The 12036-nt window shown below is 39.8% G+C and overlaps 1 protein-coding gene and 1 long non-coding RNA gene across 5 annotated transcripts in view; one reads left to right on the top strand and one right to left on the bottom strand.

Moving 5' to 3' along the window:
• LOC102003298 overlaps positions 1–754 on the top strand; it is a 5794-nt gene extending 5040 nt beyond the window's left edge. Inside the window, exon 3 of the long non-coding RNA XR_262489.1 lies at positions 676–754. This is a non-coding gene — a long non-coding RNA (uncharacterized LOC102003298). The remainder of the gene's footprint in view (positions 1–675) is intronic.
• Positions 1–10282, bottom strand: part of Abcb11 (ATP-binding cassette, sub-family B (MDR/TAP), member 11) — a 98672-nt gene extending 88390 nt beyond the window's left edge. For 2 of the 4 annotated variants that reach the window (XM_013518809.1, XM_013518807.1), the window contains exons 1-3: positions 10176–10282; positions 9247–9366; positions 700–802 (exon numbers count right to left, since the gene is read on the bottom strand). In XM_013518809.1, the coding sequence (XP_013374263.1) occupies positions 700–775 (76 nt within the window). In that variant the 5' untranslated portion in view covers positions 776–802; positions 9247–9366; positions 10176–10282. The remainder of the gene's footprint in view (positions 1–699; positions 803–9246; positions 9367–10175) is intronic. The other 2 variants (XM_005393268.1, XM_005393267.1) reach the window with 2 other exon arrangements.
• Positions 10283–12036: the final 1754 nt, after the last annotated feature.

Below are 12036 nucleotides of genomic sequence, written 5' to 3'. Positions count from 1 at the left end.
TTGTCTTTTTGAGGCAGGGTCTCGCTATGCAGTTCAGGCTGGCCTTGAGCTCACTTTGTAGCCCAGGCTGGTCTCAAACTTGCAACGATCCTCCTGCCTCAGCCTCCCGAGTGCTGGGATTACAGGCATGCACCACCACACCTGGCTAGGGTTCCATTAATTATTGCTCGTGTGACCTTTTCCAAGTTTTACAAAAGTTATCCAAGTTCCAGCTTCTTCATCTGTAAAATGCTGAATCACAAGATTTAAAAATAAAATAATAGCTTAGAATCTTCCTCGTTCGCAACATACCAAGTCCAGTGCTCCATGTCCCTTCCACACGGCCTCATTCTGACCAGCAGAGTCCTGGCACAGCTCCTCCCAAGAAGCAGCACTCATTTAATGATTGCTCCATCACTGCTGTGGTCAATAACAACACTGGAACAAAGTTAGTAATAACAGCCAGTGCTGGGACAATGCTACTCTTTTTGGAAGGGGGTTTATGAGAGATTCCTTTCATCCACACTTTGTGTGTTCTCACCTAAGCTTTGAGACAGTACAGTACATGGAGAGTACCATGTGGCTGTGTGTCTCATGCATGCCCAAGAGATCTATATGTCATTGCTGACTTTTCTCTGCTCCTTGAAATTTCACTAACTTACCCTATTTTTGTGTTTGTCTCTCTTTGTACAATAGGCATTGAGAAAAAAAGCCACTTACGTGATCTGTCTGACTCAAAAGCATAATTCTCCTCTCCAAATTTCTTCACACTGCGAAGAATTACTGAGTCAGACATGGTAATTGCAATCTGCAGTCAACAACCCTACAAAATGAAATAAAAGATTTATTGCAATTATTGCCTTTTCTATTCTCTTTAACCGAAGTAGCCAAATTAAAGAACATTTTGGTTCAAGAAATAAGCTTCACTAATCAGTGGCAAGCGAAAGTAGGTTTTAATTGGCTAGTAACTCAAAGAAAGAGCCTAATTATTAGGAAAGATAGACAGAAACCATTAGCAATGGATTTCTCTAGTTGGTAGATGGACAACTGTTTTATAGTCATTTGATCTTCCTGCTCATTTGTGCTTTATTTATTTTTAATGAGTTTGCACAAAAACCATAAAAACACAAACCAAATGGTGATATTCTTGAGTCCAAGAAATTGATGAAAGACATTCACATGCTATTACATAGCATCTAATGCTCCTTTGAAAACACAGCCCAACGTAAAAAGTGTTCCCTAGAACCAAGGAAGCAGATGAAGAGCATTCCGAATAAAATGTGAATGTCTGCCAAGTGATGGTTATTATTCACAGAGGAAAATAATCAATCTGTAAAGGAAAAATTTCAGGATAATTCCAGGACTTCAGAGTTAGCACAGAGTTTCTGCTTTACTAACTTTCTCTGCTTCAAATAAACAGCAATGAAGGATAACAGGTTTTATTGTTTCTTTTGAGGAGAAAATGCAATCAGACCCAAGTCAATGCTTCTCTGTGAAGCAGAAATGGAAGAGAAGTATTAGGGCAAGCAGAGCACAGGAGAAGCTGCTGTTTTTACCCCAGGTGTGGAATCGGAGAGGGATGTGAGAATTCAGCCCCTGCAAGGACCGAGTGCCCCATGCTGGGGGGGACAGGGGACCCCCTCAATCCTTGGAGCCTGAGGCTACTAGAAAAGCTCCTGACTTCCCCCAAATGGAATCTTAAAAGTGGGAAATAGAGAATGATAAAGATATAATAACTAAAGAAATAATTGCTAGGAATTTTCAACCTGATTCCTCAAGTTAATAGTAAGCTCCAAGAACTGATCAGATAATGCAAATCATTCAAAACTAGATACATTATACTGAAATATTAAAGCATCAAGGATAAATAAGATACAAGTTAAAAACTATGAAAGGAGAAAATATATTATCCAAATGTAAGCAGCAGATTGTTAGCAGCTTTCTCGTCAACAACAGACACTAGAAGGGCCCAGGCATGGTGCTGCTTGCTTGTGAGCCCAGCACTCAGGTGGCTGAGGCAGAAGGATTTCAGCAAGTTTGAGGTCAGCCTGGGCCACAGGTAGTGAGGTCAAGACCAGCACAGCAGACTGTCTCAAAAAAGAAAAGAAAAAAAAGATTCTAAAGGGCAGCAGAATGCCATCTTCAAAATATTGAAGAAAAGTAATGTTTAACCTAGAATTTTCTGATGGGCCAAATAATCCGAGAGGGTTTGCACTTACAGGCCTGAGCAAAACCACTCCAGAGGATGTGCCTTAGCAAGAAGAAAAAGGCATCCAGAAGGGAGTCCCAAGAAACACAAGTGGCCACGGAAATTAATGAAATATATCCAGGCACTCCATCAAATAGTCTTAAATTTCGCCTTTTGTATTTCAAAACGACAAAACTAAAACTCCTTAAATAATAAGATAGTGACCAGTATGTAGACAAGGCATGTTAAGCTCATCATGAAAATCTATGAACATTACTTAAAATTTATAATTAAATGTATTGTAAAATAAATGAAATTGCAAATATTTTTACTTACAAAACTGATGTTGAACTTAGTTCAACTAATATATTAAAATTTTAAAAGTACCAGTGCAATAACAGCTTCTAGATAACAAAAGATTAAAAACTGAGAGCATAAAAAACTTCATCAGCCCAACAAAATTCAAGAAAAAGGAGACTAAGAAAAAGCATAATAGAAAGAAAAAATAAATGAAGATAGTACACAAAAGAGCAAATATTTCTGTAATTATGGTAAATTACAGAGAGGGAATTGATATAAACTGCATGGATGAATCTCAAAATAATGCTAAGTGAAAGAACAGTCACAAAAGCCAAATATTATATGACCCAATCTATGTGTAAAAAATGTCTTGGATGGCAACCTAGAAGAACAGAAAGGAAGTGGTTGCCCTGACCTGGGGTAGAAATAGAAAAGCCATGAGGAGTGACTGAAAACAGATACACGGTTTCTTTAAGAATGGTGAGAATGCTCCACAATTGGATTATGGGGATTGTCTGTACAGCTCTATTAATACGTATACTAGAAACTACTGCAGTGTACACTACTGACAAGTGAATGTCATGTTATATAAGTTATACTCCTAATAAGCAGTTAAAAATATAGATCATTTCACTGAATTTTTTAAAATCCACGTATATCCTGATTATAAAAGACAACATAAAATCCTAAAGAATGTTTGAAAATAAAGTTATGTAAAGGATATATCATGAAAATATATACCTGAAAGCTGCTATGTTAGTAGCACAAAAATAAATGAAACCATGTTCAGAGCAGTAACACAGATCAAGGGTAAGATATGATTGAAGATACAATCCAGCAAGAAGACAAGCTCATTTTTGGGTTGTGTATACCTAGCAAGCTGCAACAACATAGCCTGCAATTGCAATCAGAGATTTGAACACATCTTTATTGGAAACTGATGTCAAACAAACAAAATATTAGAAGGTATAAAAGTTTGAAAAAGCTTTTATCTAATATCAGTATATGAGATTGTAGCTGAGAAAAACTTTTCTTAAATTACATTTGGCATACTTAAAAAACTTGACCATGAATAAACCAACATAAATTTCTGTATATAACTACATATTTTATAAATGTTATTCTTTCTAAAGATCATATATTCTGCTATCAATTCAATTAAATAAGAAATAAAGATTAATGCCGGACATGGTGGCACACAGCTTTAATACTAGAACTCATGAGACCAAGACAGAAAGATTATGAATTCAAGACCAGCCTGGGTTATCTTAAAAACAAGAACAAAAATAGATCGGACACTAGTAAAATACACACACATATATGTAGTCAGTAAGAGTACATGTGTATTATAAACTTTAAAATATAAATGTAAGTAATTATGTGTTTAAAAGGAAATCACTGCAATAATTAGAAAATATCTGAAACATAATGATAAAAATTCAAAATCCTGTTGGATGTAGCTAAAATGATACTCAAGATTTATTTATAAATACAAATGCAATTTATTTTTTAAGATATTGATAAATGAAAGGCATTCTCAGAAAGGTTTTATAAAGCAGATACAGGACCTAGGGATGAGGTTTAGTGGTAGTGTTTGCCTAGCATGCAGGAGGCCCTGGGCCTAAAGCTCAACACTATAAAAAAAAGGCAGGTGGAGGGAATAATAGGATTAACTGGGTAAGAAATAAAATAAACTAAAAACAGTAGAAAGGATAGCCCAATTCAAAAGCTGATTCTTGAAATAACTAAAAATTAGGAAAAACTCAGTAAGAATATTCAAGGAAACAAATATAAATCACAAATAAACACTAATGGAAAATGAAAGGGTCTACCTTTATAACAATGTTTCAAAATCATAAGCACATGCTGGGAATAACTTTATGGTGGTAATTTTGAAAACCAGCATAAGATTAATTTTCTGGAAAAATATCAATTATCAAAATTTATTTGAAAAAGAATAGAAGAAATAAACACTAATGGCTATTAAGGATATTTACTCATTATTAGATCTGCAAATAGTAGAATCAAATAGTATTATGGGCCAATTTTACCAAAAACTTCAAAGTGTAGGTAATGCTAATCTTTTATGAATCATTCCATTGAAGACAAAAATAGAAAAAGCTACACAGTTCATTTTATAAAATAAGTTTAATTTTGACATCAGAACAAGGACATTATAAGAAAAAATAGGTTTCTAATTACTTTTGAAAACTGATTTCAAAATCTTAAAAAAGATATATTTAATATAATTTAGCAGTTTATGAAAAATAATGAAGCATTGTTTGTGTTGTAATACAATGATTATCAGATAAAAATTTGATCATTTTAATAGATGTGGAAAATGTATTGAATAAAAAGTAGTATGCATGCACGATTTCTGAAAACCTACGAAATTAGAAAAATCATTATTTTGCAACCCCAGGGAGTAAATCTTGGATCATGATTGTCAATACTGAATCCATTCACCAAAATACTGGCACAGATGAAATATCCCGTAGTGTCAAGTATCGGGAAGACGGAAAGACAGAGCACTGTTTAGCTTGAACAGCCAAGGAGAAGACAAGTTGATTGAATGACTCTAGAAAGAAATTTGGAAATATCCAGCATAGCTGCAAATGTAAATAACTGAAGTTTCACAGTCTCCTATTTTAGGACTTTCCCTAAGAATCTGAAAACAGCTAACACTGCAACAGTGTTTCCTGTGTGCAAGACCTTAGTCTACACTAGCGGTGGCGAACCTATGGCACTCATGCCGCAGCAGGCACGCAGAGCCCCGCTCTGGTCGCACGCAAGCCAAATGTATGAGTTGTTTTTTTTTTTCCCTAAACGAAAACCTCAGTATCGAGATTTAATTGCATTGTTGGCACTTTGTGATAAATAAGTGGGTTTGGGGTTGCAGTTTGGGTAGTGGTCTCTAAAAGGTTCGCCATCACTGCTGTAAATGCCCTATTCATGTTAGGCCTTTAGAGCCCCACAATCACCACCTAAGGTGAAAATGATGACCATTCCTGTTTTTCGAACAAGTGTATTTTCACTGGCGTGCAAATATTTGGCGGTATCTACAGGCCAACAAGGGTGGTGTCTTGCACATGAACCTTAGAGCCTCACAGATCCTGAAACTTCTTGTTGCCTCACTCTACATTGAATTCTTTCTTTTTATTAAACTTCCCCAGAGATCCTGATTTCTCCATCTTTTGTGTCACAGAGTGGTAAAATCCACTTTCCAGGATTAGTGTGAAAACGAAACTGTCTATACAGCAGCTGGCACAAAGAAAGAAAGCAGCTAAAGTTCCCTTGGCCCCGTGCACTTAGAGACCCGGCTGCTCAGCCCTTCCTCCATCGCCTCCTCTTTGGGTCTTTGTAGTGAGCTGCTCTAGGAAGCCAGGGAGACCATCCACCACCTTCATCGTCACTTCCTCTCTCTGTGCTTTCAGCAATTCCCCACATTAGGTTTCACTTGCTGTGTTTCACTTCTTGCTGAGGACCTTTACAAATATTTCTCATGTCTACTTTACTGTTAAGAAGTATTCTTAAAGACAGAACATTGTGCGAAGCATGAGTTTCTGTGCTCATTGTACTGTCAGTGCCCCTCAGCCAAACACCAGTAGGACACTGCTTGGTTAAACAAACTGAGTATATTACTCCTTGCAGGAAGGAAGACCACAGTATTGGGTGGACCATGGGCGGTGCGGTTGGTGTTGGAAAGAACCTATTACAGGATCCGGGCTTCAATGAGGCAGTCTGAGGAACGATCTAAGGAACTGAGAGCTTGCTTCAGATTAAAGGCTCTTAAAAAGATGGACAATTTGATTAAATCATTTGTAAGAAAAGTGGATACACCTTGAATAAGGCTAAGTGAAATAAATCAGATATACAAGCTTAAATACCATATGATTTCTCTCATATGAGCAATACAAAGTACAAATAAAGAGCAAAATAAAAGACTGATAAGAGGAATCAGGGAGACAGATCTTTCACAAATGGGAAAAGGCCCAAGAGACAAGAAGTGAGGAGAGGAGGGGGGGGAGGGGACATAAAGATGCAAGATGGGTCACGAACGTGTACCAGATACCCACAGTGAAAGTAATCATGGTATGTCGTAAACACGAACTAAAAATCATAGCAATAACAATGAAAATGGGGAAAGGGGACCTAGAAATGGAGGGAGGGAGGTGAATGGGGAGAGAAAAGGGAATAAAAAGAATCGAGACATGCTAAGTACATGTGCAGGCTCCCTAAATTGAATGTAAACTTCATGTACTTCAAATATATACTAATAAAATAGAAAAAGAAATAACAATCATTCACACTTGGTATTTTGTGGATTTGGATTCTTTTTTCTGCACTTAAAAATTATGAACTGGCCTTACGGTGTTTCGTTCTATCATTTCTTAGAGTAATGTTGTTTGAGACTGGTACACTATGAGCTTGTTTAATTCTAACAGGAGAATAACATGGGTAGCTTTGAGTGCCAGACCAGCTATGGCTGTCGGACTGCATTTTATTTGTTGGTTTTCTTTCTCTGAACTTTGTAGCGCTATTCCATTCCAACATACCAGCGAGCCAGCTCTATGATGTTTGTGTACTCCTGTGCTACCAGCGAGCACCAGTGGCCCAGGCAAATGTAGAGGCCAGTGGCCTTATCTCTGGAGAGGCCGGCCATTGCAATGGGGAATTTTGAAGGTCATTGGGTCAAAAATGTTAATTAGCTGTATGCCACAATGACAGTTTGAGGGATTGGTATGAAATACCAAAATTATTAGAAACAATAAATGAATATTTTTGCTTGTGATTTTTATCCAGCACAGGCAATGTCTTCAGAAATATATGTTAGATGAATTGCCTCATATCATTATAAATGCACAAGGAAACTCTGACATATCATTAGGCCATGTTTTAACCCACCGCATTATTTCATTTTTATTCAGTGAGATCCTAGAAAATTTAAATAGCAGCTGCTGGAGAATATCTCTGCTGGTCCCTAAAATCCTGGAAACATAGTGGAAATCTAATTTTCAGTGATAAACAGATTTGTTTTATGGGAATGTGTCTCCTCTTTGCTTGATATTTTCTATAATTTAAGAGTGCCGTGATATTTTGTTACATTATTTTCCTTATCAGTATATGCAGTTGTAATATCTTTTAATGCTATTCTCTCAGCTACTATCCATAACTTTATAAAAACTTGCTAACAATTTAATCTGTGTTTCCTCCATTGCAAGAAGCTATCATTAAAATTTCATAATAATTTACAATAACAAAATTTCACGAACACAAGCAAACCCAGAGCTGAAAATAAGATTTAATGTTATTTCTTTTTCATCTGCATTTTTACATATTAAATGACTTTAACTTCTCCCAAATCTCTTAAGAACAGGTTTCTAAGGTCTTTCAGAAGAAAAATTCGATCTTCCAATAAACTTCAAGAAATCTAGGAAATCAAAGGAAAATTGAGACTTTTAAATGCTGGTTGGCTGACTTTGGTCACTCGTCAAAGACTCTCCCCCGAATCCTTAATTGCCTATGCAAATACTAGTGTGCCTCTCTGCTAAATGACACGTGACCTATAACCTGCCCACCACACGTGCTTCGTCTCCCTATCCGGGGTTGAAGTTTTCCTTTGATAAAGCGTGTAATCTTATCAACATGGAATACACATTCTTTGGAGCACGGTCGCCTGACCATTAGACAAATCAATGATTTTCCTACCTTAGAACATTAGCCACAGCCTTTTCAAAAATCACTGCCCAGCAGGAGAGAGAAAGTGCAGAGACAAGCATCTGGATGGGTCACCTGAGAGGACCTGGCACACTGACAGCCTCCAGAAAGGAATCGGAATAGGCAGCAGCACTGGGGTTGAGGGAGTCAAAGGTGGAGGAGACGTAGGGTCCTAGAAGACATGCCAGGTGCCGAGCAAAGACTCTGTGAGTGCAAAATGTCACTGCCCACCACCTTCCCAGGTGCACCTCACTCCCGCTGCTAGAAACACCAGTGAAGAGCAACTGATGAACGGACTGAACCTCACCAAAGAGTGGGCTCTTAGTATTGCAGGAGAACAGGAAGGAAGGAAAGAAGGAAGGAAGGAAGGAAGGAAGGAAGGAAGGAAGGAAGGAAGGAAGAAAAGTGGGGGGGAGGAGGGAGGGAAGAAGGAAGGAAGAGAGGGAGGGAAGGTTGAGGGGCACTACCACCATAAGTGTATTTAGCCCACTGCCTATTTTTCTAAATAGAGTTTTATTGGAATACAGTTACTAAGCCCATTCATTTTTGTGTTGTCTTTGGTTACTTTTTACAATGTCAGCACCAAGTAGCAGTGACAGAAACTGTATAGCCCTCCCTCTCCCTGCTGCCTAAAATATTTACAACTGGGCCCTTTACAGAAACACCTCCTGCGTCGGAGTCCCCCAGGTCCTGCACCATGAGGTCAGTTTGGGACAACCTGAAATCCAAGGAGAAACCCTACAGGATGAGATTCACCCAATCTAAGTAACGTCTGGCACACCAGCCTTCCAGCAGCCCTCCTCATGCAACTGATGGTGTGGCAGGGAAGACCGGTGGCAAGTAGGGACTCACAGGTCTGATAGTCATGAGTAAAGAAAGGGGAAGCACGGGAAATCTGTCTGCTGGACCCTGAAGCAGAGGAACTGCTTTGTCTAGCGAGGTGGGGAAGGTTCTGGAGCAAGTGCATCTAGCCCAAGCCCCAAAAGAAGAGGGCAAGTAAGCCAAGAAAACAGGAGACCAAGGAAGAGGGGGCAAGGAATAGCACATGCAAAGGCACTGACCTGTGAGATGGAAAAGCAGGACCGAGGACTGAGAGGTGTCAGTGAGTCTGGGAAGGTGAAGGAAGACACAGCTGGTTGATTCCTTGGGGCCACATGATACTTAACACTGGGACTTCAGACCTTATCCCAAGGACAAAGAAAGCTAATGAAAGCTTTTAGGCAAAAAATATATGAACAATTTATGCTTTAAAAATTACTCCCCCCAAAAGATTACTCCAATAGCTGGGTGTGGTGGCACACGCCTGTAATCTCAGCACTCAGAAGGCTGAGGCAGAAGGACCACCATGAGATGGAGGCCAGCCTGGTCTATGAAGTGAATTCAAGGCCATTCTAATCTACATAGTGAGACCCTGACCCAAAAAAACAAAACAAATTTACTCCAGTAAAACTTGGGACTTCATGATCATCCATGGAAACAAAATTGTGCTTTCATAAAGCTGTATTTAAAAAGAAAGTCAATGGCATTTTTACTTTTGGCAGATGATTTAATCTATTCATACCACACAAACATAACACATATTTTTCAAGAGAATTGAGATATAAAATAGAGGGGCTAGGGATTTAGCTCAGCGGCAAAGCGCCTGCCTGGAAAGCGCAAGGTCATAAGTTCGGTTCCCAGTGCTGGAGAAAAACCAAAAAAAAAAAAAAACAAAAAACTGGAGGGTGAATGAATAAATTGTGATATGTCCACCTAGAGATATAAAATAGCACTGTTATGAGACAGCAACCAAGAGACATCAGTTTCATAGGGAGCGTATTATGAAACCATTAATGCCTTCTTTAAGTTTCTATCTAAGCATTGCAGCATTAGGAATCACGCAAGAGGCCAGCCTTTGATAAACAGGAAACACAGCCCTCCACAAAGTAAGGATTGAAAGGAACTGGCTTGCGGAACAGTCTTCAGATGCTGTAGATGGTAGGTCACTCACCTGTGAACGAGAGCTGGAGGGAGCCGGAAGACACAGTGACTCCACCATGGAAAGTCAGCGAGCTCTGCAATCTTTTCTAACTTCAGTTTTCATCACAATAAAGCATTGAGCAGAATTCCAGCTTTTTCGAGAACATTATCTATTTGCCTACAGGTCAATGGCCCAAAGGCCACACGAAGCACAGTTCAGTGACACGTGAGCAAAGGTTGAACAAAGTCAAGGCAATAACCCCAAACCCAGAGTGCACCCAGGGACCCCTCTAGGGTGTCAGCAGGCTCTGGACAGTGCTGAGGAGCCTTGGGAGGAGGGGCAGAGCATAGGGCTCAGCCCATGCCCAGCTCTTCTTTCTGTAAAAGGTACTTAAAAATATACAAGACAGGGATACCTTTAAAACTTCCCCCACGATATACAAGCAGGCCCTTGGGAAATTTTTAGGTTGCAGGCTCATGGTGTTTCTGACCCAGCTCCAATGTTTTGTGAAGACCAAGAGCCTGCAGTAGTTTCTTGTTAAAAATTCTGAGGGCACATGCGACCACTGTGTTCTGATCCAAGCAATGAACAACCTCAGCCTCTGCTCACCTGATCCAGCCACATAGACACAGAAATTAATGATTTTTGTAAAAGTTGAAAGAATCAAAAATTCAAGTGAACACAAAAAGCCTTTTCAGTAGCTTTGTGCTGCCCACACCCCTTCCTCTCTGTTGTAGTTTGGGGTTTTGCAAGGGGAACACTATAATATAGGACACATATTTTATAAGATTATTTATAATAGTCACCCAAAGAGTCATATACAGAGAGCTCAGGAAATTTCTCCACACACTAAAGACCAAAGAATCCAGCTGAGGGCCTGGATCCCACAGTAATGTCCTACATAAGTCCAGCTGAAGACCTAGAGCCCATCACAATGCCCCCACATGAGTCCAGCTGGAGGCCAAGGGCCCATGACTATGTCTCACATAGGCCTGTTTCATGGATCTGTGCTGGGAAGGCCCAAAGGTCAGTGGTAGAAGCTAGAAAGTCTGTGCCAGCAGGATGAAAGATCTGTGCTAGCAGGCTGAGGCATCTGTGCGGGAGCCAAAAAAGCAACGCTCAAAGTAAGAACCAGAGCTCTCCTGAAAAGTACCACAGCCATCCTCAGCAACAGTGAGGTCCTGAGTTCCTCTGATGATCAGGACAGCTGGGTTCCATCGGGGAAGCCAACACAATAAGATTCTCTAGGAGACTGAGCAGTGCACCGTCTTCCCCTCTGGAGCCAGGAAGTGATGCTCAAACTGAGGATCAGAGCTCCCTCAAAGTGAACCAAAGCCATTCTCAGCAATAACGAGGTCCAGCTCTCCTTCGAAGATAAGAACAGCTGAGTTCATCAGGGAAGCCAACATGACAAGGTCCTCTAGGAAAACCAACAGCTCCCAACAGCTTCCCTACAGCTTCCAACCTTCTTCCTCTCCAGTTCTGTCTCTTACGTTGCTGCCAGCAATCCTCAGGTGGGCCTCCCACACCCGGCACCATGCTTGTTCAATTCAGATGAGTGTTACAAGTTGACGACCAGTTGTCAATCCACCTCACTCTCTTTTCCTGTTGTTAAACTTTCCATTTCTATCAAAATGCTCTTGCTTCTTATCTCTGTCCTTGTCTAAGCTAACTCTTTCATCTCACTGTGGCCTTCAACAGTGAATAGCAGCGGCCAATGTTGTTCATGTCCTTGGTGGGCGAGGTTAAAGAGTCTTATTTTTACCACTTTAGTCCATTGGGCTTCTCAGCAGCCCTAAGCACTGCACACTCTCATCATCATTACCATTTTAGGGTTAGGAAAACTGAAGCACAGTGAGATTAAGAAATCCAATTGACACTAGGTGTGGGG

Source organism: Chinchilla lanigera, unplaced genomic scaffold (assembly GCF_000276665.1).
Source record: "Chinchilla lanigera isolate Chin_1 unplaced genomic scaffold, ChiLan1.0 scaffold00048, whole genome shotgun sequence".
In the NCBI taxonomy this organism is placed as follows: Eukaryota; Metazoa; Chordata; class Mammalia; order Rodentia; family Chinchillidae; genus Chinchilla; species Chinchilla lanigera.
This window is presented reverse-complemented; position numbering and strand designations above follow the sequence as displayed.